Source organism: Phycodurus eques, chromosome 2, assembly GCF_024500275.1.
Source record: "Phycodurus eques isolate BA_2022a chromosome 2, UOR_Pequ_1.1, whole genome shotgun sequence".
Lineage (NCBI taxonomy): Eukaryota > Metazoa > Chordata > Actinopteri > Syngnathiformes > Syngnathidae > Phycodurus > Phycodurus eques.
The window spans coordinates 5,900,308-5,927,807 of record NC_084526.1 but is presented as its reverse complement, the minus strand read 5'-3'; the positions used below and the strand labels follow the sequence as shown (position 1 = coordinate 5,927,807).

The 27,500-nt window shown below is 41.8% G+C and overlaps 1 protein-coding gene across 11 annotated transcripts in view; it reads left to right on the top strand.

Annotated features, from left to right (window-relative positions):
• The window catches only part of herc1 (HECT and RLD domain containing E3 ubiquitin protein ligase family member 1), a 178,279-nt gene that overhangs the window by 19,688 nt on the left and 131,091 nt on the right, over positions 1 to 27,500 (top strand). For 10 of the 11 annotated variants that reach the window (XM_061664969.1, XM_061664935.1, XM_061664952.1 and 7 more), the window contains exons 9-22: positions 1,059 to 1,203; positions 1,614 to 1,785; positions 2,012 to 2,146; positions 6,024 to 6,189; positions 11,954 to 12,079; positions 12,333 to 12,554; positions 12,787 to 12,939; positions 14,945 to 15,077; positions 16,401 to 16,592; positions 18,849 to 19,073; positions 19,188 to 19,361; positions 25,877 to 25,991; positions 26,080 to 26,200; positions 26,419 to 26,590. In XM_061664969.1, coding sequence (XP_061520953.1) covers positions 1,059 to 1,203; positions 1,614 to 1,785; positions 2,012 to 2,146; positions 6,024 to 6,189; positions 11,954 to 12,079; positions 12,333 to 12,554; positions 12,787 to 12,939; positions 14,945 to 15,077; positions 16,401 to 16,592; positions 18,849 to 19,073; positions 19,188 to 19,361; positions 25,877 to 25,991; positions 26,080 to 26,200; positions 26,419 to 26,590 — 2,251 coding nt within the window. Of the gene's footprint in view, positions 1 to 1,058; positions 1,204 to 1,613; positions 1,786 to 2,011; positions 2,147 to 6,023; positions 6,190 to 10,936; positions 11,037 to 11,953; positions 12,080 to 12,332; positions 12,555 to 12,786; positions 12,940 to 14,944; positions 15,078 to 16,400; positions 16,593 to 18,848; positions 19,074 to 19,187; positions 19,362 to 25,876; positions 25,992 to 26,079; positions 26,201 to 26,418; positions 26,591 to 27,500 lie in introns of those variants that run through there. The other variant, XM_061664986.1, reaches the window with a different exon arrangement.

The following is a 27,500-nucleotide window of genomic DNA, read 5'->3' as shown; positions in this document are numbered from 1 at the left end:
CAGTCCGCGGTCTCCGTTGTCGTATTTTATGCTTCATAATGCGTCACACATTTTCAATGGGAGACAGGACTGGACTGCAGGCAGGCCGGTCTAGCACCCGCACTCTTTTACTACGAAGCCACGCTGTTGTAATGTGCAGAATGTGGTTAGGTATTGTCTTACTGAAATAAGCAGGGGCGTCCATGAAAAAGACGTTGCTGAGATGCCAGCACATGTTTCTCCAAAACTGTATGTACCTTTCAGCATTAACGGTGCCTTCACAGATGTGTAAGTTACCCATGCCATTGGCACTAACACTAACACAGGTTTTTGATGCAGTGCCGCCTAAGGGATACAAGGTGACGGGCATTCAATGTTGGTTTTCAGCCTTGCCACTTACATGCAGTGATTTCTCCAGATTCTCTGAACCTTTTGATGATATTGTGGACCGTAGATGATGAAATCCCCAAGTTCCTTGCAATTGTACGTTGAGGAACATTGTCATTAAACTGTTCGACTATTTTCTCACGCACTTGTTCACAAAGACGTGAACCTCACCCCATCTTTGCTTGTGAATGACTGAGCAATTCAGGCAAGCTCATTTTATACCCAATCATGGCACCCACCTGTTCCCAATTAGCCTGTTCATGTGTGGGATGTTCCAAACAGGTGTTTGATGAGAATTCCTCAACTTTCTCAGTCTTTTTTGCCACCTGTCCCAGCTTTTTTGGAACGTGTTGCAGTCATAAAATTCTAAGTTAATGATTATTTGCTAAAAACAATGAAGTTGATCAGTTTGAACATTAAATATCTTCTTTGTAGTGTATTCAATTAAATATAGGTTGAACATGATTTGCTAATCATTTTATTGTGTTTTTATTCATGTTTAACACAACGTCCCAACTTCATTGGAATTGGGTTTGTAGATTGCACACAGGTTGACTTAATTTCACTAATTTAAAACTCATGCAGATATTGCCACCTATTGGACACAAGTGTGCACTGTGAAGGTCTGGTTGAGGTCTTTGAGCCGTTATTAAGAAATTATCTGCCAATGTTTCTTGTCAATCTGATTCTAGGTGTATGCTTGGGGATGCGGCGCTTGCCTGGGTTGTGGTTCTTCTGAGGCAACAGCACTCCGACCTAAACTTATTGAGGAGCTGGCCACGACTAGGGTGGTGGACATCTCCATCGGGGACAGCCACTGTTTGGCCCTGTCGCATGGTATTCTTTAGCTTTCTCTGCCACTATTTTTAAATGCATGCCAATTGTAACGAAACAGTAGCCACAGACCGAATGCTAATAAGAATCTGCAAACACTCTTGTTTGATAAATATTGTTACACACTGTAATGATGATGGAATTTCCTCACTGCATGACATATGCCCAACCAGAAAAAAACTATGGTTGTGCTTCAGGGTTATCTTTTCTGTTAGACATAGTCTGTGTTTGTGAAACATGAGACAATATTTATGGAAGTGTGATGCAATACAAAATTCAAAGACCACATTATGATAACACTCCCTCCTGAATGTACTTAAATGATATGAAATTAGCTCAGTGGCGTACCTGCCCTTGAACTGCAAACATAATTAAACTTTGTTACTGCTCTTCATCCCAACAAACATCCATAGACAATGAAGTATATGCATGGGGAAACAACTCCATGGGCCAGTGTGGGCAGGGAAACTCCACAGGACCAATCACAAAGCCGAAAAAGATAGTAGGCTTGGATGGGGTGACTGTACAACAGATTTCAGCTGGGACTTCCCATAGTCTGGCCTGGACAGCCCTTCCCAGAGACAGGTCAGATAGCAAATAATTTATGGATGGACTTTGGAGAATTTTAAGTGCTGATGTCACAATACTCAAGTACTGTGCTTCTTTAATTCAATTGTATATGCTGAAACTCATGACCTGTCAGTATGTGGTTAATTAGACTTAGCCTTCTTTTGGGCTTCTTTTGCACGTGCTGGCTCTATCCACTTGACATTCAGGACAAATGTTTTTTTGTTTTTTGTTTGCACTTTAGGCAAGTGGTAGCCTGGCATAGACCCTACTGTGTTGACCTCGAGGAAAGCACCTTCTCTCACTTACGCTCCTTCCTTGACCGCTATTGTGATGGTATCAACAGTGAAGTTCCTCCTCTCCCCTTTCCTTCGTCTAGGTAAATATGACTAAACTCACCAATCAATAGTGATGACAATGCTCTTGTAATAAGGCAACCCTTTAAGAGACACTGAACCCTAATTTGCTCCCAGTGGGCCTGGCAGCACCTTCCATGGCAGCAGTCACCCATTGGTACATGAATGTGTGTGTGAATGGGTGAATGTGAGGCTTTGTAAAGCGCTTTGGGCACTGTGATAAAGATGTGTCGATAAAGCGCTATTTAAGTGCAGTCCATTTACCATTTACCAATATAAGGAGCATGGCTTGAGCATGCTCTATTTGACAATTTTGTTGCGTGTAGCCTAACTGATATGGATTTTCCTAGGCCGAGTCCGATATTTTGCGGAAAAAAAATTCTGGTCACAAATTAATCGGCTGATTTAATATAAAAATCTACAATGAATAACATTTATTTTTCGGTCTCTCAACCCTTACAACAGCAAAGATATAAATTATAGGCAGAACGTTTGACTGTTTTACAATACATTGTCCTTTAGTACAGTGTCACCAGAAATTATTCACACCTCTCCACCTTTTCCACATGTTGCTATGTTACAGACTTATTCTAAAGCTAATTTGAGTTTTCTTTTAAAATATTCTACATAAAATATCCCATAATAACGAAGTAAAAACATATTTTCACACAGTTGTGCAAATTTAGTAAAAATGTAAACATTTAAGGCGGCACGATGGACGACTGGTTAGCACATCTGCCTCACAGTTTTGAGGACCGGGGTTCAAATCCCGGCCCCGCCTGTGTGTAGTTTGCATGTTCTCCTCGTGCCTGCGTGGGTTTTCTCCAGGCACTCCGGTTTCCTCCCACATCCCAAAAACATGCATGGGAGGTTGATTGAGGACTCTAAATTGCCCTTAGGTGTGAATGTGTGCACGAATGGTTGTTTGTTTATATGTGCCCTGCGATTGGCTGGCGACCAGTTCAGGGTGTACCCCGCCTCTCGCCCCAAGATTGCTGGGATAGGCTCCAGCACCCCCGCGACCCGAGTGAGGATAAGCAGAACGGAAGATGAATGAATGAATGAATAAATATTTAAACCTAATAGGTACATAAGTATTCACACCGTTGGCCTAATATTTTGTTGACGCACCTTTAGCAGCAATCACAGCCTCAAGTCTTCTTGGGTATGTCTCTACAAACTTGGCACACCTGTTTTGGGCATTTTCTCACATTCTTCTGTGCAGATCCTCTCATGATCACTCAGGTTGGATTGGCAGCATCGGTGGTTAGCCATTTTAGTTTTTTCCAGAGATTTTTGATTCGATTCAAGTCCAGGCTCTGGCTGGGCCACTTGAGCCTTCACAGGCTGTTCCTGAAGCCACTCTTTTGTTATCTTGGCTGTGTGGTTTGGGTCATTGTCGTGTTGGACGGTGAATCGACGCCCAAGTCTGACTTCCAGGGCACTCGGGAGCAAGTTCTCTTGAATAATTTCTCTATATTTGGCAGCTGTCATCTTAACCCCTGTGCGGACTAGTTCCCCATTTCCTGCAGCTGAAAAACAGCCCCACAGCCATGATCCTGCCAACCACCATGCTTCACAGTAGGGATGATGTTAGGCAGGTGATGAGTAGTGCCTCTTCTTCTCCAGATATGAGACCGGAATTTCAGGACAAAAAGTTCTATCTTCTTGGTTTCATCAGACCAGAAAAGTTAGTTTTTGCAGGTCTGAGAATTCTTAAGGTGCCTTTTGGAAAACTCCAAGCAGGCTGCCATGTGCCTTTTAGTGAGAAGTGGCTTCCGTCTGGCCACTCTACCACAAAGGCCTGATTGCTGGAGTGCATTAGCAATTGTTGATCTTCTGGATGGTTCTCCTATCTCCGCAAGGCAACACTGGAGCTGCGCCTTAGTGACCATAAGGTTCTTGTTCAGCTCTCTGATCAAGGCCCTTCTTCCCCGGTTACTCAGCTTGGTCGGACGGCCAGATCTTGGAAAGGTCCCGGTGGTTCCAAACGTCTTCCATTTCCGAATTATTTAGATCAGTGATTTTCGGGACCGTCAATGCTGCTGCAACGCGGCCCCTCTGCGGAGCTTGACATGCACACGGCAAAAATTGTTGCTGCGCGTCGAACGCCGTGGAGATCATCTCTCGTGATTGGTTCGTTTTAGTCACATCCTGTGATGATGTACTCAGCGTGCCCCTTGGTTCGACGTACCATCTACGGTATCTGGTCATCTAGGTCCATTTGTTCTAGCAGACAATGTTCCACGGTCGCCATTGTTGTTGCTTTTGTTCCTCGTTACTGAAAGGAAAGGAAAAACGGCTACCGGAAAGGGCCAAAAAAATGCAGAGGAAACTCCACCCTGTGGCGTCCTAGCCAATACCAGCCGTAGCAACACCCCCGACTTGGACCTGAACTGCAGTACATTTTCATAACTGCGCGCGTGGGTTGCGCTCGAGTATAAAGGCGGGACAGTCGCAGTGACGTCAGCGCGGTCGCCATCTGCGTGAGTATAAAGAAGCCTTTAGACTTCATTGCTTAGTTTCTCTACTAATGAGACCTTATATAGACAGGTGTGTGCCATTCCAATGATGTTGAATCAACTGAATTTACCACAGGTGGACTCCATTAAAGTTGTAGAAGCACCTCAAGGATGATCAGTGGAAATCAGATGCACCCGAGCTTAAGTTTGAGTGTCATAGCAAAGATTGTGACTACTTATGGACCTATTATTTTCAAATGTTTACATTTTTCATAAATTTACACAAATGTCTGGAAATGTTTTTACTTTGTCATTATGGGATATTTTATGTAGATTTTTTTAAAAGGAAAACGATACTCAAATCAGCTTTAGAATAAGTCTAACATAGCAAAATGTGGAAAACGTGAATACTTTCTGGTGCCATTGTATTTAACTTTAAAACGGAGGAATTTCCAAGTACAAAAACATGCAAAAAATAATTATTGATCAATTTAGATTTAAATTTGGGTGAAGAGTGGTTACTGGCATAAAGAGTGGTTACTGGCAAAACATTATGCATGATGCCCTTTAACGTTAAATCACGTTTCCTCTATTACATTATTTTCTTTCCGATTACTTGTCAAGTGATGACTTCAAAATAGAAAAACAGCTGCATTTCATCTTTTTGGTTGGGCCCTAATTGAGTGTAGTGTTGTGATTTGCCACTACATAAAAAAAAAAAAGGAGCAATGACAAATTGAGAGGAACACATTTTAAATAGGCACACGGCGGCTGAAATAAGTATTTAACACGTTACCATTTTTCTCACTAAATATACTTCCAAAGGTGCTGTTGACATGAAATTTTCAGCACATGTTGGGAACAAGCCAAGTAATTCATACATACAAAGAACGTTGAACAAATAAGCTCAGAAATAAACTTGTGTAAAACTGTGACATGACACAGGGAAAAAGTATTGACCACATGAAGAAAGGGAGCTGCAAAAAGGCATGGAAAACCCTATCAATAATCAAACAGCAATCTAGCGCCTTGTCAGTGCAAATGAATATTAGCTGGTTCAGTCTTAATTGACGGCCTACAAAATCACACCAGAGCAATGCATGAGACTTGTTTCTCCATACAGGAGGTGTCTTGAAGCTGTCATTGAAAACAAAGGCTTTTGTACAAAGTATTAAATAAATACCAGTTGCCGTGTTCAATACCTTTTCCCTGTGTCATTACACACAACTTCATTTCGGATCTTATTTATTCTACTTTCTTTGTATGTTTGGATTACTTGGGTTGTTCAGTCGCTGTATATGCACACACTTTTTAAGCATATTCTAAGTTTCTTATTGCTTGTTAGTATTTGTTGGACAATGATGTTAATGTCTGATTATGAATAATAAAAAGCATGCACATTTGTTCCAACTGAAAAATTTATGTACTGTATTTTCAGGGAGCATCACAACTTTCTTAAATTGTGCCTTCGGCTTTTATCCAATCATCTGGCTCTGGCACTTGCCGGTGGAGTAGCTACAAGTATCTTAGGTCGTCAAGCTAGGCCTCTGAGGAATCTGCTCTTCAGACTGATGGACTCTTCTGTGCCAGATGAGATACAGGAGGTAATACAAGATCACAACATAACATATGCTGCAGTGTTTCTCTGAGGTTGAGAATTATTTTGGTGTGCAGGGTGGCGCCATGGTCTTTGCGCATTCGAAATAATCTCGTCAAGCAAAGGTTTATGAGCTATGTTTATTTATTGCATGTATGCAATGATATAATTTTCAGTTAGCCATTTACAAAATTGTTTGCTGTGGCTTTTGAAGTAAATCTGACGATTTGCTTGCTTTCTGTGTGCTCTCTCTTGCTCCCATTAGATGGCTCGAGCGGACGCTGCCATTCAAAAATCTGAAAGTGACCTGTTTAAACATCACATTTTCAACTAACAACACTAATTTACAGGCGTTTTTCTCCCAAATAATCAAGGTTTCGGTCACAAATTTTCTGGACAATTAAATTTGGGCCGCTTTGAGACATAAAAAGTGGCATAAAATCCTTCATCCATATCCTATTCTTAAAAACTAGGTCTCATTTTATACGTGTTTCCAACCACTAGCCAATGATATCCTGATTTTATACAGATACCTGCAATATTCTTCCTATACAGATGTCTTTCATGCTATTTATATTATATATTTCCCATTTCCACTATTGCTGCTGAGAAGATACAAAAATTCATGAATAATATATTTTAATCTTATATTCCCCCGTTCTCAAGTGACCTGTGTAGTAAAGTACTAATTAATTTCCGGTTCATACAGCGTCCTGTATGGCCGTGTATTTTAGCGTTTATATCTCCAAACACGTATTAATTTGCCTGTGTTTTGTTCAAAGTTGGTTACTATACGCGAAAACGCAGTACCAGTGATACAGTAAACTATGTGACAAGTTTACTGTATCACCAAATAACTTATAACTATCAAAAGTCTTTGCTCACCTGCCTTGACTCGCATATGATTTTAAGTGATATCCTATTCTAAATCCATATAGTTTAATATGATGTTGGTCTACCCTTTGCAGCTGTAACATCTCCAACTGTTGTGGGAAGCCTTTCAACAAGGTTTAGGAGTGAGTTTTTAGGAATTTTTGCCCATTGTTCCATTATCTTATTTGTGATGTCAGACACTGATGTTGGACGAAAAGCCCTGGCTCACTATCTACTCAAAGTTAACAGAAAGGTATTCTATCGGGTTGAGAGCTGGACCCAGTCAAGTTCATCCACACCAAATTCTCCCATCCATGTCTTTATGGACCCAAACTGTTTGACTGTCCAAAATCTGTTGGTATGCTGAAGCATTCAAAGATCCTTTCACTGGAGCTCAGGGGCTAATATTTTAGACATATCAAATTCTGTGGGAACAGTTTGGAGATGACCCCTTGCTGTTTCAACATGTTTGTGCACCAGTGCACTGAGCATTAGTGGACAAATCAAGGTTCATAAAGACAACCCAAGTGCGCTTCAGTTGGAGGTCCCAAACTGATGGCTGAAAATTCTCCTTCAGGATTTTCTGTTAAAGAACATAATTCATGGTTCCATCAATCAAAGGAAGTTGTCCAGGTCCTGAAGGAGAAAAGCAGCACAAAACCATCTGACTCCCACCACCATGTTTGCTGTGCTAGATTTACGCCTGATATAACAAGTCACACACCTTCCAAAAAGCTCAACTTTCATCTCATCAGTCCATATAGTAGTCTCACAAAAGTCTTGGGAATCATTCAGATGTCTTTTTGCAAAAGTTAGACGACCCTTTGTTCTTTTTGGTTAGCAGTTGTCACCTTGGAACTCTGCCATGGATACCATTTTTGCCCAGTTTCTTCTTTATTGTTTTGTCATGAACACTGACCTTAACTGAGGCAAGGGAGGCCTGCAGTTCTTTAGAACTTGTCCTGAGTTCCTTTGTGGCCTCCTGGATGAGTCATAGCTTTTCTGTTAGAGTAATCTTTGTAGACCGGCCACTCCTGGGAAGTTTCACCGCTGTTCCATGTTTTCTCCTTGTGTGATTAACGGCTCTCCCTATGGTTTACTGGAATCCTAAAGCTTGAAAAATGGCTTTGTAACCCTTTTCAGACTGATAGATGTCAATTACTTTATTTCTTGACTGTTCTGGAAGTTGTTTGGATCTTGTCATTTTGCAAATTTTTTAGGTCTTTTTGTCTCAATTGATTTTGTTAGACACGTTCTGTTTAAGTGATTTCTTGATTGAACAGGTCTGTAGATGCTCGGGTGTGAGCATTGAAAATTAACCAAAATGTGATTTGCCATCATTAATTAATGATTTAACAACAGGGGTAATTACTTTTTCACACAGGGAAAGGTAAAAAAAAATAATAATAATTAAACCACCATTTAAAAACAGCATTTTAAGTTCACTTGGTTTATATTTGTCTGATATTTACATTGGTCTGATGATCTTAAACATTAAATTGGAGAAACTATGACAAAAATAAAGAATTTGAGAATGGGGCCAATACATTTTCTCGGCAATGTATATTAAGAGCAGGTGCTCCGGGACAAAGAAGCCTATCCCAGCCCGACAGCACTACTTCAAACAAGTCACAATGGGAACAGGAAATTGGTTCAGCTCTCACTGTGGAATTCGCTACTGAAGTATTCAACATCTATTTCAAGAAATGTGAGATGTAAAATAAGCCAAATTAAACTTATACATAGAGTTTATATTACACCATATAAAAAAACAAAAACAAACAAACACCCAACTGTCTTAGATTTGTGCTGGCATGGCTGTGTTGAGATTGGTACTCATTTATTAGTTTTGTCCAGCGGTAAAAACATTTTAGTTTGAAGTACTGTAATTTCTCGTGTATAATGCGCACCCATGTATAATCCATCCCCCCCAAAGTTTACCTAAAAATTCTGGAAAACCCTTCTACCCATGTATAATGCATTTTTACAATGCATGATTTTGCTTCTACCCATATGATCAAAACGAAGTATTATCTGTATATTTTTTTCAAGGAATTATTTTGAAGTTAAACACTTTATTTGAACACGTAATCCTTTTTTTTTTAATTTAGTTGCTCTTATTTTGAAATTCACAGCCCTACTTTTATTTAGTAAATTAGAAAACACATTGTGCTCATATGTTTGATTACTCAGGCAGAATTTGTAAGATGGGTAAAATTCTTAAAAGAAATCATGAATCACGAGGCGAAACACATTTAATTTTATTTGAATGGGATTCAAATTAAACGGTCAAGCATTTCAGAAAAGCATTATCATTAAACAAAACATAAGCATAAAGAAATTAATGATGGTTGTTGCTCAGTCATATTAAAAAAAACCATAACAATATTTCACAAATTCTGCCAGGGTATATAAACTTATGAGCATAACTGTACATATATCCAGTCATTCGTACGTACCCCTGTCATATTGGAATGAAAGTGGAGGCTACACCTTTTTTATAACCACTAGGTGGCGGTGGCATTTTGGAATGAAAGTACAGCTTTTTCATAACCACTAGATGGCGGCATACATTTATAAAATGTGAACGTTTTTTTCCATTTGCCCCATATCTATGTATAATGCGCCCTATTGACTTTTGACAATTTCTGGGAGAAAAATGCACATTATACTCAATAAATTACGGTAATTGATATCTTAAAACGTATGTTGAATGTTCACATTCCTCAATGTCCTGTTGAATGTTTACTGGGAAGTAGAATGGAGAATATGCATCTGAGAATCAATTAACGGATTGTTGCTATTGCTTTTTTGCCTGTGAAAAGGACCATAGTTATGAATTGGAGAACTCGCGAGCTGGACTGCAATAATAAATCTAATTGGTTGAAGTACTTTTTAGATTTAATGTCAATGGAAAAGGCAATTGCAATCCTTGAAAATCATGAAAATGAGCAAACATGGACTCTCTTTAGAGTATATCTGAGCAAAAGAGCAATAACCTGATTTGAATAAGCATCTGTTACATATTTTTGTTTTGTTTGTTTGATTTGTGGGAACTGGTCAACTGTAAAGAATTTAATTGATGTATTTGCTGAGTGCAATGTTCCAAGAGTGGCAAGATAATAGATAATGACCCAGATCATCTCCATCTCTAAAGTTTACCTGCACCAATTATTATTATTATTTTTTCTCATTTTGTCTCCCATATGTGAGATATACCAATGATGAAAATTACAGGCCTTTCTCATCTTTTTAAGTGGGAGACCTTGCACAATTGGTGGCTGACTAAATACTTTTTTGCCGCACTGTACGTATTATGGCCCAAACCGTGCTCATTAGAACGTTCAGAAGCTTAGATATGCGCCTGTAACCAATGCCATCGTTACATTTTGCAACAATTAGTTTGCGATGGTCTTGAGACAGCTATTTGCTCTTATCCATCATGAGATGTATCTTGACTCACACCTTGGCAATGAGACCTTTTTGTAGCCCATCAATTACGACTGAACCAGCTGATATTCATTTGCCCTGACAAGGGGCTGCATTGCTGTTTGATTATTGATAGATTTTAGGTGTTGTCTTGGCTTTCCTGCCCTTTGTCACCGATTCTGTTCATAACTTTTATGGACAGAATTTCTTGATTTGGCCGAGGTGTAGAGGGGGTCCGGTTTGGTGGCCTCAGAATTGCATCTCTGGTTTTTGCAGATATGGTTCTGTTGGCTTCATCAAGCTGTGATCGCCAACTCTCACTGGAGGAGATGAGAATCAGCACCTCCAAATCTGAGACCATGGTCCTCAGTCGGAAAATGGTGGCGTGCCCTCTCCAGGTCGGGGATGAGATCCTGCTCCAAGTGGAGGAGTTCAAGCATCTTGTGGTCTTGTTCACGAGGGAGGGAAGAAGACAGGCGAATCGGTGCAGGGTCTGCAGTGATGCGGACTTTGTATCGGTTCGTTGTGGTGAAGAAGGAGCTAAGTCGAAAGGTGAAGCTCTCTATTTACCGGTCGATCTACGTTCCTACCCTCACCTATGGTCACGAGCTGTGGGTCGTGACCGAAAGAACAAGATCCCGGATACAAGCGGCCGAAATGAGTTTCTTCCGCAGGGTATCCGTGCTCTCCCTGAGAGAAAGGGAGAGAGGCTCGGTCATCCGGGAGGGGATCAGAGTAGAGCCACTGCTCCTCCACATTGAAAGGAGCCAGATGAGGTGGCTGGGGCATCTGATTCGGATGCCTCACGGACACTTCCCTGGTGAGGTGTTCAGGGCACGTCCCACCGGGAGGAGATCCTGGGGATGACCCAGGACACGCTGGAGAGACTATGACTCCCAGCTGGCCTCGTAACGCCTCGGGATCCCCCCGTAAGAGCTGGATGAAGTGGCTGGGTAGAGGGAAGTCTCGGCGTCCCTGCTAAAGCTACTACCCCCGCGACCCGACCTCGGATATGCGGAAGAAAATGGATGGATGGATAGGTTGAAAATATTTTTCCAATCATTGTGCTAGTTCTATTTGTTTTACACAACATCCCAATTTCATTGGAATTTGGGTTTGTACAGTCAATTTAATAGTTGAATCCATAGTGCCAGTTGAACGCAAACAAGATTTTGTTACCGTGCTACATTGCATTTCTCGATCAGTCTTCAAACAGTAACTAATTTGTTAAATGTGTAAAGAAGAACACTATTCATTTGGTTAAATGTTAAATCGACACAGTTCTCCCAGACCTTTCTATAATTCAACAACCGTACTAATGATCTCTGAAGACGCTTGAGGTGAGGAGTCAAATGTTATATTGACACATTTCTTTAGTCACCTATGCTATCTACTTAGTGCAAGAGATTTTAATCTGCAGGCCATTATCATATTGGATAACTATATATTTGTGTGTTTTTCCTCATCAGGCAGTGATTGAGACACTATCTGTGGGAGCAACCATGCTTCTGCCGCCACTGAGAGAGAGAATGGAGCTTCTTCATTCCTTGCTGCCTCAGGGCCCTGACAGATGGGAAAGTCTGTCCAAAGGACAGGTAACCTATGCTTCCTAGTACACAAATGGCTCAAAATAAGTTTGAGGATTCAAAAGTAGGAATGGATTGGACACCTGCATTGTTATGATGTTTGTGACTCCTACAAGTAATTTCTCAACATGGAAGACAGTAGGGGAAAACAGAAATAAGCTGATAAAGGAAATAACTGTTAAAATATTATAGGTTCTGTAAAATAAGTAAAATACTGTAATAACACGACATTAATCTTAACAAAGTGTGTCTGTTGCCACAGAGAATGCAGCTAGACATCATCCTGACTAGTCTCCAGGACCACACCCATGTAGCTTCACTCTTGGGTTATAGCTGTCCTGCTGATGGTCCTGAACCGCTTAGCTGTGGCCTGGGATTCACAGCATCCCCTGACCCAAACAACAGCGCCACAGCAAGCCACCCTGACACACATCTTGCAGAGATCCTTATGAAGACACTACTGAGGAACCTTGGTTTTTATACTGTAAGTACAAGAGATGGTGGAGTATGTTTTCCACAGCTGAACCGCTGTAACTTGCATGCCAGCAATAGAACACCAATAACGAAAAGGTATGACACTGTTTACTAAAAAAAGAAGTCAAGCAGGTGTAAGTCATAATGAATTTGCACCTTTCTGACATTTGAATAGTTTAAGGTATCTTTTTTACCTGAAACACACACACGGTCCCTTTTGTGATCATTTGTTTACTCTGCAGGATCAGGCTTTTGGTGAGCTGGAAAAAAACAGTGACAAATTGCAGCAGGGCATGTCTTCCTCTGACAGCAGCCAACCAGCTCACCTCCACCAACTCCTTTGTTCCTTGCAGAAGCAGCTTTTAGCCTATTGCCATGTCAACCATGTAACTGAGGTAGGAATACTCAATAGTCTGCGTTTGTGGATTCCTTATGCACTCACATATCTTATTTTTAACCGTCACACAAGTGACAATGAACTCAATCACTAATGTAAAATGTTTAAGCATTCACATCCGTATCACAAGTGACAACCCCAGGGAAGCTAACCAGGTGCCATCAGTTGAGGAAGTCTCCAATACTTTGGTGGTTTCTATGTAGCCGAGTCCTCTATGGGCAGCATTGATATCAAGTCGTTGAGGGAGTTTTGAATGATACTGGTCTGCTCTAAGGTTCTCCAGTAACTAACCTGTAGCTGTTCAGGGAGCAATGCCAGAGATGTTGTAATGATGCACCCGGATAGTATTCGGCGTTTCTCATTCATAACAGGATCACTTTGTTTGTATGGGATTATCTGATTAACACTGGACAACAGCATATTTAGCAGTGAAAGAGAATTAGAATTTTGAGTTTCTGAGCTGTCGTATGAGGTGGTGCCTGATGGAGACCTTGTCTCTCATTATTTGGTTGTGTGGTTTATGACTGAGGGTATGAACTAAAGTTATTCCCAGAAAAGAAAATTTCAGATGTTATTTTGCCTTTCCTATTGAGTGTGACATAAAATGTGTTGTTGCTTTCTCACTGTGGCATTTTAGTCCTCGACTGTTAAAATACGGGTCAAAGTTGTAGCATTTTCTCCAGCAGCGGTAGTTTAAGTATTTGGAGAATTAAGCATCACGAAGAGATCTAGCTTCATGCATGTTTTCCATCCACCTTAGTCTCTATTTAATCACAGCTGTTGATGACATTATAGGCATGCACTGACTGCAGTTAAAATTCTGTTACACTAACGTGCTTCCTTTTGTACTCAGCTGGCCTTAATCAGAAGTTGTTCTTATCTGCCTACCTTGCTTGGTCTGTTTCTGGGTTTACTTGTTGTTTCCGATATACTTGTACACTAGGGGTTGAAGCGACGAGCTGACGCGTCAACCCTCACCACTTCGCAATGACGGTTATAGCTTGGAAGTCAATTAATCTCCGATCATGTGCTTTGGCATTAACAACACAGACGCCTTGCTGAAACCAACAGGTGGTCGGTCGGCACAGCAATCTAGCAGCGGTGCCTCAAGTGTGTGGAAATATTTTACTAAAAATGAGATTGGTAGCACGGTGACTTGCAAGACATTGAAGTCCATCTTCAAATATATAATAAATGCCTGACCATCTGGAAAGGCACCGTGTTACGCGAGCTGACGAACAGCCCTAAATCCTCACGTCAGCCTTCAGCAAATTCACCAAATGCCTTCCTTTCACAGTGAAAAGAAAATATACGCTAGCATCTGCTTAGATGATAAAGACAAATGGTGGTCGAGCAATAACTTCTTAAATATGAAAATGAGTGTTTGTCAGCCAAAAAAAATCCAACTATTGTTTCTCTCATTTATCAGACATCTTCGCTCAGACACACGCTCACAATCATCTTCCTCCTTCCACTGGCCCCACCCCCTGACTCACTCATCCAATCACAAATCACTGACACCTTCATGCTCTTACAACTAGTCGGATATTTTATAAAACTCTTGCAACAATCCACATAACACAACTGCAGGTTTGCTACAATATATTACTGCAAAGCACTCCATCCCCCTGTATTTTCTTATTGCACACTATTATTATTTACTGTGTTATGTGAATTGGAGTTTTACAAGTTCCAACTGTTTGTAAGGCAATGAAGGCGTCCTAATGTAAACGGATGAGCGAGTCTCTGAATGTGGTTGGATGAATGAGTCAGGGTTTGAGGCCTGTGCAACCGAGGACAATGTGGAGAGTGGGTGAGTAAGCTTGTCAATTAATTCTAGTCGATTTTGCTGTCATCACTTTAATGCCGACTCCTTCAACACCTACTGACACCTACAGTACACAGGCTGTGGCTTTTTGGAATGTGAGCACATTCAAATAGTGCTTGTGACAGCTACTGGCATAAATACATCATTAATGCTATATGCATTTTGTTTTCTCCAGAACTCCAGCAGTGTTGCTCTGCTCCATAAGCATTTGCAACTCCTGCTACCTCACGCCACAGATATCTTCTCCCGTTCAGCCACTTTGATTAAAGAGAGTTCCTGGAATGGCAGTGTACGTGAGAAGCTACAAGGTGTGAAGGAGTAATCAATCATTTTACACATTGGTATTGCTTATCTTATCTAAACCCTTACCCAATTTAGAAGCACATTGGTCCATACGCAGCCACTTTCCCTACATTTTGTATTTGTTTGTTTGTGTTTTGTCTGTGTGTGTTGGTAGAGTAAAGGCCTTTTCACACTGCACTTGGCAAAGCGTCTTGACACCCTCGACTTTCCCATTCATTGTTTGTGATTGGAGGGTGTCTCAGCGCATTTTGATGTGATGCCGAGCGTTGCGTCAATGCAGAGGGCGTCTGACGCTCAGTGTCGCGTCATCGGATAGAAAAAAATTCTTTTCTGGGGAGTTGATGCGGTGAGGTCAAAAAGCTAGGAGCGGGGCTGGCGGAGTGAGTGGAATTAAAGCATACTTGTACTGTAAACGGCAAAGGGGAAATGTAGGAAGCCATAATAATTGCGGTGTCGGACTATCCTGATTTTTTGGCCAATAGTAAAATAATATACTGAGACGTCTATGCTGGAGGTTTTCAAAGGTCCCTGCTCAGCCTTAAATACACCTCAAATCGCTCTTCCTGAAACTAGAAAGCCCACGAACATTCTTAAATTGAAATTAGTAAAGGATATTCCCTTTCATATTATTATTCCCATTCCCATTTAAAAAAACAAAACGTTTTCAACGATGAGAAATCCATATTGAAATACATATTAATCTCTCATCGCTCATAATCTCTGAATTGTCCATAGGTGTGAATGTGATGGTTGTTTGTTTATATGTGCCCTGCGATTGGCTGGTGACCAGTTCAGGGTCTAGCCTGCCTGTCGCCGAAGATAGCTGGGATAGGCTCCAGCAACCCTAGTGAGGTTAAGCGATATGGAAAATGAATGAATGAGTGAAATACATATTGCCGAGTTGCGATCCACTCACCGGGGAAAGCCTCTCGACTTCCTACTAGGCTGGTATGTCACCACTTCCAAATATGGGATGGCCACACCCCCGTTGCGGTTGTCGTTGTGCTTTGCTGCGGGGGCCTTTGATACTGAGCAAGTGCAGTGTGAAAAGGCCTTAATATATACACATTTTTCATGATTTGCCATGACATTGGCAAAGCAAGTTAGTCTATTGATCTTTGTCCCCGCTATTTCACAATCTCCTATGCCTCTCAAGACTTGTCCTGCTGACTAAGCTACATGTGTACCTTTATATATCCCTTAATTTATTTGTAGAATTTTCTTAAAATTCTGTCACCTTTATGAAAACAGCCCCTGATTTGAGGACCTCCAATGATTTGAGGGCATTCATATGAGTTCATGGTTTTCCATACATTTGTCTTTTCCAGATGTGATCTTTGTCTCAGCGGCAGGCAGTATGCTGTGTCAGATCACCAACTCATTGCTTCTGCTTCCTGTGTCTGTGGCGAGGCCTTTGCTAAGCTACCTTCTTGACTTGTTGCCTCCACTGGACCGGCTAAACAGGCTGTTGCCTGCTGCCTTCCCTCTGGAGGACCAGGAGTTGCAGTGGCCTCTTCATGGTGAGAAATGTAACAAGTTAATGTTTCATAATTATAATCCAACTTATATTGTACTGTATGTAGTGAAGCTTTAATGTAGAATGTGATGTAGAATACACTTATACATCATGAGTCTTCGGAGGACACAGCGTAATATCACGCCGCCTGGAGGGCGGTGACCTCTCGGGCGTCTGACTTTGAAATGAGGCGTGTGGGCGAGGAACAGCGTAAATGCCAGCAGATGAAAAGGACAAACGTTGCCCTGAACCCTGGTTTACCTCCAGCCATCCAGTGTCCTCACTGCAACAAACTTTTCAGGGCGAGGATTGGACTGTCCAGCCATTTTCGCACCTATAGCGTATATTGGTTTTGGATAAAAACTTAATTAGTTTTGTACAAAGAATGTGTCAGAAGTGAACGCCTGTGTTTACTCCCGGTTTAGTTCGACGTACGATTAACGTTAAAATCAAACTCTTCGTCTCGAAAAGGGGCACCATGTCTCTCTTTATATATGTAAATTCTAGGAAAAGTGACAAAAAACCTCTGTCTCATAAGCTGAAGGTTGCTACATGAATGAAATATGAGTTCTCGGTTTCACTGTTTCCCTCAAACACAAAAATGACACAGGAAGCAGAATTTAATAGTAAATGTTATTATATCTAAGGGAGAAACTACAGGGAAACAATGCAGAGGGTCTGGACTACAAAGATTACAAGTAAAACATACGCGAGCGCAAAACATACGGTAGCATGCATGCACGCTAAAACAATGTTTTTAAAAAGGCAGCGGGAGCAGAACTGATTCAGATGTTCCTCCGCGTAACTGATAGCTTGCAGTTTAAACTGTACTTCGTAAGCGTGTCTCTTCGTAGGTGCCATTTTCGGGGGTCTTTAGGCAAACCGATGTTTTGCACAATGCACACCCCGGCACTATATACCTACTGGTATATAGTGCGCGCACCTTCACGCGCACCCTTTTAACGTCCGCATGCTGTCCTCAGTCACGTCCGCCTTTCCTCTATGTAAGCAGCCTGTTGGCAGGAAATTCTCCCAGTCAGTCAAGCGGAGCCCTTAACAAAGTCACACGACATTTACAGATTTTGGAACTCGGTGTACACACAAGACGCGCTGCATTATAAGGCGCCCTGTCCATTTTTGAGAAAATTTAAGACTTTTAAGTGCGCCTTATGGTCGTGAAAATACGATATACTGGGAGCATTCATGCAAATTTCATAAATCACAACGGACATTCAAATTCAGTGAAAATTGTTCGTAACTCTCAATTGGCAGCTGGTGTCGCCCGTTTCCCATCAATGTTCCGAGAGGGCCTGGCAGCGCCTTGCGTGCATGTTTTAATATGAAAACAAGTATCTTATTGCTGTATTTGAGTTCCTAAAAAAAATATGGTGATTAAAGCTAACTCAAGGTCCGGGAGTAATAGTTCAATCTGTGGCCTCTCTAACTAATAAATCAATTGTTGTCGATCTGGCTGCAACAGTCACATTTGGAAAGAAGTTCTCCCAACCTTTTGATCGATAATCTCAGTCCTGCACACCAAGGGGTCTTTGAAGAATGGAAACCAAGATTTCTAGGGGAGCTGTTAATTAGTTTAAGGTCCGGGTGACAGGGTCCAGGGTTTCTGTGACCGTCTGGCTCAGCGGGGGCAGTAGGCAGGAATCCACAACTATCAGAGGTTGGGGGTTGCTGGTGCCATCTTGTTGATAGCGTGTCCGCTACACACCCGTTACCATAAATGAGACAGCTCACCATTAGTGAGTCCAACTTATTCTCTCCAGCAAAGGACGAGCATCAGTGTTTAATGTGAAAGAAAAATACAGACATTGACATTTTAGTATAATTACACTGGTCAACAACAAATGTATTGTCAAATATTTTTTTATCTGATTTAGGATAATTTTGATCTGCTGCATCACATTGGTTTTGTTCAATCAAGTCAACCTTTTGAACTATGGCCACATTTTTTGTTTATATGTAGAGGTATTTTTGCTCTAGCGTTTCAAGTAAACCGAGGTTCATGCCCTGAATTTTGATCAATGATGATGTAACATTCAATATACAGGTACTTTTATCAATATCATCTATTCAATTTAAAGTAAGAATTGATAGCGAGTTGCATTAATAAATAAGCAACTTGACCTGAACAGGAGAAACTGATGTCATTTTCAGATTCATTGATGCAAAATTCTCCTAAATCAGTTGAAAAAACATAGACACTGTTATTCTATCCAACACAATATTGCCTCCTCCAACTTCTTAGGTATGTCAGACTTCGCAGAGCCAGGTTCAGGAATGTCTCTTCCGCAGTCAGCGCTGTCCTGGGTGTGGCTTGTTGACTTGGAGAGGACAGTAGCCTTGCTGGTAGGTCGTTGTCTTGGTGGGATGTTGCAGGGCACCCCTGCCTCTCTTGAGGAGCAGGATACTGGTTACTGGCTCAAAACCCCTCTTTTCAGCAATGGATTGGAGATGGACATTCCACAGCTGGGTAAAGAGATACCATATGCCATACCAATTATGACATATTCCATATGTCATAATTTTGTTTGTATATGCTTGTTAAGGTAATGTTCTTTTTTTTTTTAAATCACTGTTCTTTTAGATGCTTCTATCAGCTCGTTGCTGGAGGTTGCGCTGTCGGATAATGAAGAGCAGAAGCCTTTTGACTGCACAGTGCATCCTAACTTAAGTATCTTGGTGGATTTGGCTTTAGGCTCCTCCAAAGAACCTTCCAACAGCCTCTGGATCAGCATGCAAGACTATGCCATTAGCAAAGGTTTGTCTTGAATTACGCTGATCGTCACCTTCCTGAAGTAATGGCCTATGTAATTTTTTGACCAAAATGTGTTTACGTGAGTGTGTATATATATTTTAGCGTATATTGCCGTTGGATAAAACGTAATCTATTTAAGAAATAAATTAGTCGAAGGTGAACGCCTGCGTTCACTACCAGTTTAGTCCGATAGATGTTTAACGTCAGAATCAAACTAATTTTGTCTTGTAAAGGGGCACCACATCACATTTTATATGTATAAAATTTAGGAGGAAGTAACGACAAACCTTTTATCAGTCTCATAATCTAAAGGTTGCTACATTTTATGAAATACGAGTTCTAGATGACAGAGGCTTACTTAAACTCAAAACATACATAAAACACAACCAAGAGTGGAGTATTTAATGATGTCTACGAGGGATCTATAGGGAAACACAAAGAGGGGTCTGACTACAATAGGGAAACACAAATAAGGGTGAAAGAGAAAATATTCGTACGAAAAGGGAAATGGAACATCGAGTGTTGGACTGAAGTTGAGAATGTGAGCATTTAATGCGTCCAGTCCGGAAGAGAGGGAGAGGACAAAGTTGGAATTTTGTGAGAAGCGAGTAGTTTCCCTGAAATTATTAGGCACTAATATTGTACAATCTGGCAACCACTGTTGTGTTACTCATGAATGTAGATCAGCTGGGGCCTCATGTACAAAAGGTGCGTACGCACAAAAACGTGGCGTCCGTTCTTTTTCACAGCAAAGTTCAGATGTATCAAGAGTGACATGACTGTTGAAATGTGCGGTCCTTCACGCCAACTGCATGGCTGGCGTACGCACGTTTCTGCAGCTGTTGGTGCTTTGGCGACACTTAGAGGTGATGCTGGGAAACTGTTCTCATAAATCTGCACACCAGAGACGCATGAATAATTAGCACTGATGAACAATTCATGCCCGGCAACATTTGATTTCAACAATGCAATTGAGGCACGGACTCAGAATTCATTTGTTAACCAGTGTACTTAATGAACCACTGATATTTGTGAGGACATCTATTAATTGATAGAGGCGATCAATTATGCCACCTATTGCCCTCACGATCGCTTCGTGACTCCAGCACATGCACTGAAAAAAAGAGTCTTTTGAATTTACTTCATTTGAACATGTGCATCGGTTGCACATGATTTCAATGTGTTTAAATTGACATTTACCCCTCTTCTCCTAAATTGTTTTAAAAAAAAATTTGTCAGTGTGCGTGTTCTTTCCTGTGTATTAAAATAATAAATTGAGTAATCAAAAAGGAGTCAAAGTTTTTGATATCCTCTTTGATATGCTGATGTGCTTCTATTTGAATTCAAAAGATTTATTACAAATACCACACATATAACATTTACACATGAACCTTTATCTCACAGGGCTGAGTGTAGGTTACTGTATGAACACATTTGTTATGAGTTCTAAAAAAGACATCGTATTAACCTTGTAGGGTGATCATAGTCAGCCACGTCCTCCCATCACCCCTGTCAGAGCAGCGTCACCCATGATCGCCGCGATTCTCTCCTCGAACGGGGTGAGGCCCTCCGCGCTGGTTCTTCCGCCTTTTTTTGGCCACACTTTGGCGGTGGGCAGCCACACACACACACACACACACACACAGAGTGGGTACGGAAAGTAGTTAGACCCCCTTAAATTTTTCACTCTTTGTTACATTGCAGCCCTTTGCTAAAATCCATCCATCCATCCATTTTCTACCGTTTATCCGAGGTCGGGTTGCGGTGACAGTAGCTTTAGCAGGGACGCCCAGACTTCATCCAACTCTTCCCGGGGGATCCCGAGGCGTTCCCAGGCCAGCCGAGAGACTTGGTCTCTCCAGTGTGTCCTGGGTCGTCCCCGTGGGCTCACCAGGTTAACCACCTGGGTGACCTCAACCCTAGAGAGAGGAGATCCCGCCGCAGAGAACCCAGAATCTGCTTCCTCATGGGAAGGCGTGTTGGTAGAATTGAGGAGGTCTTCGAAGTATTCTCCCCACCGACTCACAACGTCCCGAGTCGAGGTCAGCAGCGCCCCATCCCCACTATACACAGTGTTGATGGTGCACTGCTTCCCCCTCCTGAGACGCCGGATGGTGGACCAGAATTTCCTCGAAGCCGTCCCGCAGTCTTTCTCCATGGCCTCAACGAACTACTCCCATGCCCGAGTTTTTGCTTCAGCGACCACCCAAGCTGCATTCCGCTTGGCCAGCCGGTACCCATCAGCTGCCTCAGGAGTCCCACAGGCCAAAAAGGCCCGATAGGACTCCTTCTTCAGCTTGACGGCATCCCTCACCATTGGTGTCCACCAACGGGTTCGGGGATTGCTGCCACGACAGGCACCGACCACCTTATTGCCACAGCTCCGGTCGGCCGCCTCAGTGATGTGATGCACGGAACATGGTCCACTTGGACTTGATGTCCCCCGCCTCCCACGGAATATGAGCAAAGTTCTGTCGGAGGTGGGAGTTGAAACTCTTTCTGACAGGGGATTCTGCTAGACGTTCCCAACAGCCTGTCACGTCGGACCGGCATCTTCCCCCACCATTGGAGCCAACTCACCACCAGGTGGTGATCAGTTGACAGCTCCGCCCCTCCCTTCACCCGAGTGTCCAAGACATGCGGCCGCAAGTCCGAAGACACGACCACAAAGTACAATCATTGAACTGCGACCTTGGGTGTCCTCGTGCCAATTGCACGTGTGGACACCCTTATGCTTGAACATGGTGTTCGTTATGGACAATCCGTGATGAGTACAGAAGTCCAATAACAGAACACTGCTCGGGTTCTGATCGGGGGGTGGCGTTCCTCCCAATCACGCCCTTCCAGGTCTCACTGTCATTGGCCACGTGAGCATTGAAGTCCCCAAGCAGAATGATGGAGTCCTCAGCGGGCCCGCTCTCCAGCACCCCCTCTAAGTACTCCAAAAAGGGTGGGAATTCTGAACTGCTTTTGGTGCATAGGCACAAACAACAGTCATGACCCGTCCCCCCACCCGATGTCGGAGGGAGGCTACCCTCTTGTCCACTGGGGTGAACCCCAACCTACAGGCGCCGAACCCTGGGGACAATAAGTACCCACACCTGCTTGGTGCCTCTCACCGTGGGCAACTCCAGAGTGGAAGAGAGTCCAACCCCTCTCAAGAGGACTGGTACCAAAGCCCAAGCAGTGTGTGGAGGTGAGTCCGACTATATCAAGTCAGAACCTTTCGACCTCACACACCAGTTCGGGCTCCTTCCCTGCCAGAGAGGTGACATTCCACATACCTAGAGCCAGCTTCTGTAGCTGGGGATCGAATCACCAAGTTCCCTGCCTTCAGCCACCACCCATCTCGCACTGCACCCGACCCCTATGGCCCCTCTCATAGGCAGTGAGCCCATGGGAAGGGGGACCCACGTTACCCTTCCGGGCTGTGCCCGGCCGGGCCCCATGGGTCACCAGGCGCTCGCCTTGGAGCCCCACCTCCATGCCTGGCTGCAGAGGGGGGGCCCCGGTAACCCGCGTCCGGGCAAGGGAAACCTCGATCCACTTATATTTTTCATCATAGGAGTTTTTTTCTTCATTAATGTACACACAGCACCCCATATTGACAGAAAAAAATGGAATTGTTGAAATTTTTGCAGATTTATTGAAAAAGAAAAACTGAAATATCACACAGCCATAATTATTCAGACCCTTTCCTGTGACAGTATCAGCCGATTTTATGCTGATCGGCTGATCAGCTTTAATGTCATAATACGCCGATCATTGATCGGCTTTGCAAAAGACATTTACTGCGCGTCGCCATCGTGTACAGTATATTTGAAACCAAAAGCTAGTTGATTTTTTTATTTTTTTTTGCCTTGTCGCGTGTCTTTTGATGTCGTACTGTAAATATCTGACCAACAATAAAGTTATTTAAAAAAAAAAAAAAAAAAAACGTCGGCGGTGTGAGACAGACGAAATCTAATGCCCGGATCAGACTACAAGACAAATTTGTCATACTACTGCAATAAAATCTTGTCTTCCCATACCACCGCATCCCGTTTTTTATGATCACTGGGCTTCATCTTGTCAACTCAAATGTGACCGGATACACTCGTTACCATGGCGACGACAACAACAATGGATCGCGCCGTGTGTTTATAAAAACAAAATGGAGAAAAACGTGTGTTGGTGGTCACCGGTGCTCGGGAGAGGACGTTCGTTTAAGGCTTGCGTGAGTTATGTTTACGTACTTTTAATATGGTACCGCTCAGAAGCAGGCAACAAAACGTTATGTAGCCTAGCAACCTAGTGCTAGCACTAATGGTTGTAAGCGAACATGCAGGCGTTCTTTCGAACTGTGCTCTAAGAATACATGATCTGACTACAGCAGTGATTTCCAACCTTTATGGAGCCAAGGCACATATTTTACAATTGAAAAATCTCACGGCACACCCACAAACAAAAATGTCACAAAAAGTGGTTACATGAATTACTGTATGTACTTCCTGCCATCTAATTGAAGACCATTCATTTGTTCACTATTCCTCACTGGCATAAATAGATGAACAAAGATACATTATTTATTGTAAATATATTTTTGGGAGGAATTAAGTCCACAAGTATATACAGTAAATGAACAAGTCCTTTAAATAGACACATTGCTCCCTCCGTCTTGTGATCGGATCAGTTATCGGTTTTTTAAACTCGCTGAACGGCGATCGGCCCCAAAACTCCTGATGGTGTAAAGCCTCGTGCATACATACAGCGATATCAGAATTTGTACATTCACACTTTATTTTTTTAAATTGATGTTCATGCTGTGGGGGGAAAAAAAAAGTTAGTATTTGAGTAACAATTTCACTGTGTACTTTTTACTCTTAAGTAATTTTTGGGAGGACTACTTTTTACTGGAGTCACATTATTGTCAAGTTACAGTACTTTTACTTGAGTACAATATTTGGCTACTCTTCCCACCTCTGGAGTGGATATCCACTATTGCTAATTCTTAGGTTTAAGCAACATTTTTGCTCATCAGATCAGCCAGTGTGTTTTTTTTGTTGCACTGGTTTTTGTATTTTCGCGTTGAGGTGCTGTGGGTTGGGGCCCTGGTTATGGCCCTAAGTGGAACCGCAAAGCACACGTAACATCGGCGACAAGCTGATCCGCTAGTACATCTTGTATTAATTAGGAAACACGGCTACAATTATCTAATTAGTAGACTTTACACCGATCTGATCGGCGTTATCAGTCTCGGCCGATAATTAGCATTTTATGCTGATCCGCTTTCATGTCATATGTCGCCTTGTGAGGGTAAACTGTACAGAAAATGGATGGATGGATGGATACAGTATACAGTACACAAGTATATACAATAAATGAACAAGTCTTGTAAATAGACAGATTGCTCCATCTTGTGATCGGATCGGCGATCGGTTATCGTTTTTTTTTTTTTTTTTTTTAAACTTGGTGCTCGGCCCCAAAAATCCTGATCATGTAAAGCCTACTAATTCGGTTACTGATGTTAATGTTAAATGTGTTAAGCGACAGAGCACTGTTAAGGATTATGTCATAACACAGAATGAACTAACAAATTCAGAAATGGCCAATAAAAACAGAAAAATATTGTACTTAATATTTTCCTGGAGGATGCATTTGGGATTAGCCTTTGAAGTTGGTAATAGTGAAGAATGAAGTGAAACAGACAATGATTTTAATCAATTATTTTCTAGAATGAGAGCGCTTAAAGAGGAGGATGCTAATTCATGTGGCACAGCTTGAAACAGGCAACAGGTGCAGGTGGAGATGGGCCTGGCTCAAATTGGAGGCCAGAACAAAAAAGAAAAGAAATGAGGCAAATTTAATTGTAATCTTAATTTTGTACATCACATGTACTTGAGTGGTGTAAATCTTTTTCTGGGTGAATTTTTTTATTTTATTTTTTGCCTTATTGTACTCTTTATTTCTGTCATGTTGTAATGTTGGTTTGACCTGACTGATTAGAATACATGATCTGACTACAGCAGTGATTTCCAACCTTTATGGAGCCAAGGCACATATTTTACAATTGAAAAATCTCACGGCACACCAACAAACAAAAATGTCACAAAAAGTGGATACCTTAGTTACTGTTTGTACTTACTGGCATCTAATAGAAAACCATTAATTTGTTCTGTCTGTCACTATGCCTCACTGGCATAAATAGATGAGCAAAGATACATTATTTTTTGTAAATGTTATTTTTTGAGCAATTAAGTACACAAGTATATACAGTCAATGTACAAGTCATTTAAATAGACCCATTGCTCCATCTTGTGATCGGATCGGTGATCTTTTTTTTAAACTTGCTAATCGGTGATCGGCTACAAAAATCCTGATCGTGTAAAGCCTAGTAATTACTTGTCGTACCCAAAATGTAGCTCTTATTTTCAGAAACGTTGGTGACCCCTGATATAATGAATTAAGCTATAACTGCTAGGAAAATTCCTGAATAGAATTCTGATAAAGTGCTGACTATGTTCCGCATTATTTTGCAGATTGGGACAACGCCTCTCTTTGTAACGAGTCTCTATTAGATACTGTATCCCGGTTTGTTTTAGCAGCCTTGTTGAAGCACACCGGGTTGCTCAAACAAGCACATGGAGAGGGAAGGTAACGTATAATATTGTTTTGAAGACAAGCCCAAATTAAAGATAAATATTCTAAATTGTCAAATTGACAAACTTTACCTTTGCTTTAGAGACCAGCCATCGAAGTCCATGGCAGAGGTCTATCGCAGTGTTTATATTGTACGAAATCGCCTGCTGGCATGTAAGAATATGGATTTCATTCAGACGCGATCTTCATCCCGGGAGAGGAGGGTAAGTTGCCATTAGACAGCCACACACGGATGCTTTGTGTGTATTTCATGGGTAGAGGCTCTGAAACTATCCATGTTTTATAACTATCAAAATATCTTCGGGCTAACTCTAATTAGGGTAGATGTTCTTTTTATTTGCCTTTGGGAAAGTTCAGTTTTTCTTTGTATAAAAAAAAGAAACATTGAAATCTAACATGTTACATGGGTCCATCTGGTAAGATTTCAGACAATCAGGACTCTCTAGACATGGATCCACAAGAACATTCATTCACCCGCACTATTGATGAGGAGGCTGAATTGGAAGAGAGAGCTAACCGTGAGAGGGAAGAGGGCCATCAGGAGCAAGATGATGAAGAGGAAGACCGGGAACATGAAGTCATGACAGCTGGAAGTAAGTACCTCACACATTTTAATGTAGTATATGTAAATGCAGTACAAAATCTAGAATTTTTTTAGCTTATTCAGAAGGTCACATTCTCTTATTCAGAATTACAGTTATAGTTTTTGCCCATATCAATATCCATATTGAGGTGTTTGCAATTTTTTATTGGTTTTTCTTTTGTGTTTTGTCTATCTATATTTTTCATAGACTATGATTATACAATGATACTATAACATGGAATGTCGTTTTAGTTATCTTAGATTTATAATCTTAAATGACCTTGATTGATCATGACAAACTATCTTAACGACATTGACTCCAAATTGCCCATTAATGTAAATGTAAGTGTGAATAGTTGTCTTTCTTGATATATCACCGTGCGATATAAAGTATGAAATGGCAATTAGGGCAATTAGGCTGCACAACATATCGTTTGAGCATCATCATCGCAATGTACACGTGCGCAAAAGTCACATTGCAGAGTTCTGCGTAATGTTGGTGTATTGATATTCAGTCAGTGAACTGCAATTTTAAGACACCCAACAACTAAACAATAGGACAAGATGAGAGGACAGAAAAGGACAGGACCGGTGGGGGGAATGAGCAAGGCAGTGCTATTGATTAGTGGTGCGGTGGGATGCTTTTGTCGTGTCTAAACACCTGTAAGAACTTGTGCGTTGTCATCTTAATATAACCTGCGTTATTGTTAGTTGTCCCAGCAGAACCAATTCAAGCCTAGAGCTTGTCTATGGAACTTATTAGTGAATGAACACCATATCACATGCATGTTAGTCAACTGGTGTACGGAGTTGTTGAGCCGGCACATTGACGAAGGGTGGGCACGGCTCCTTCCATCTGCAAGGGGAGGCCATCCCGCGGGGGACCCTGCCAGGGGGACGCCACCCACTCCCCAGGACCT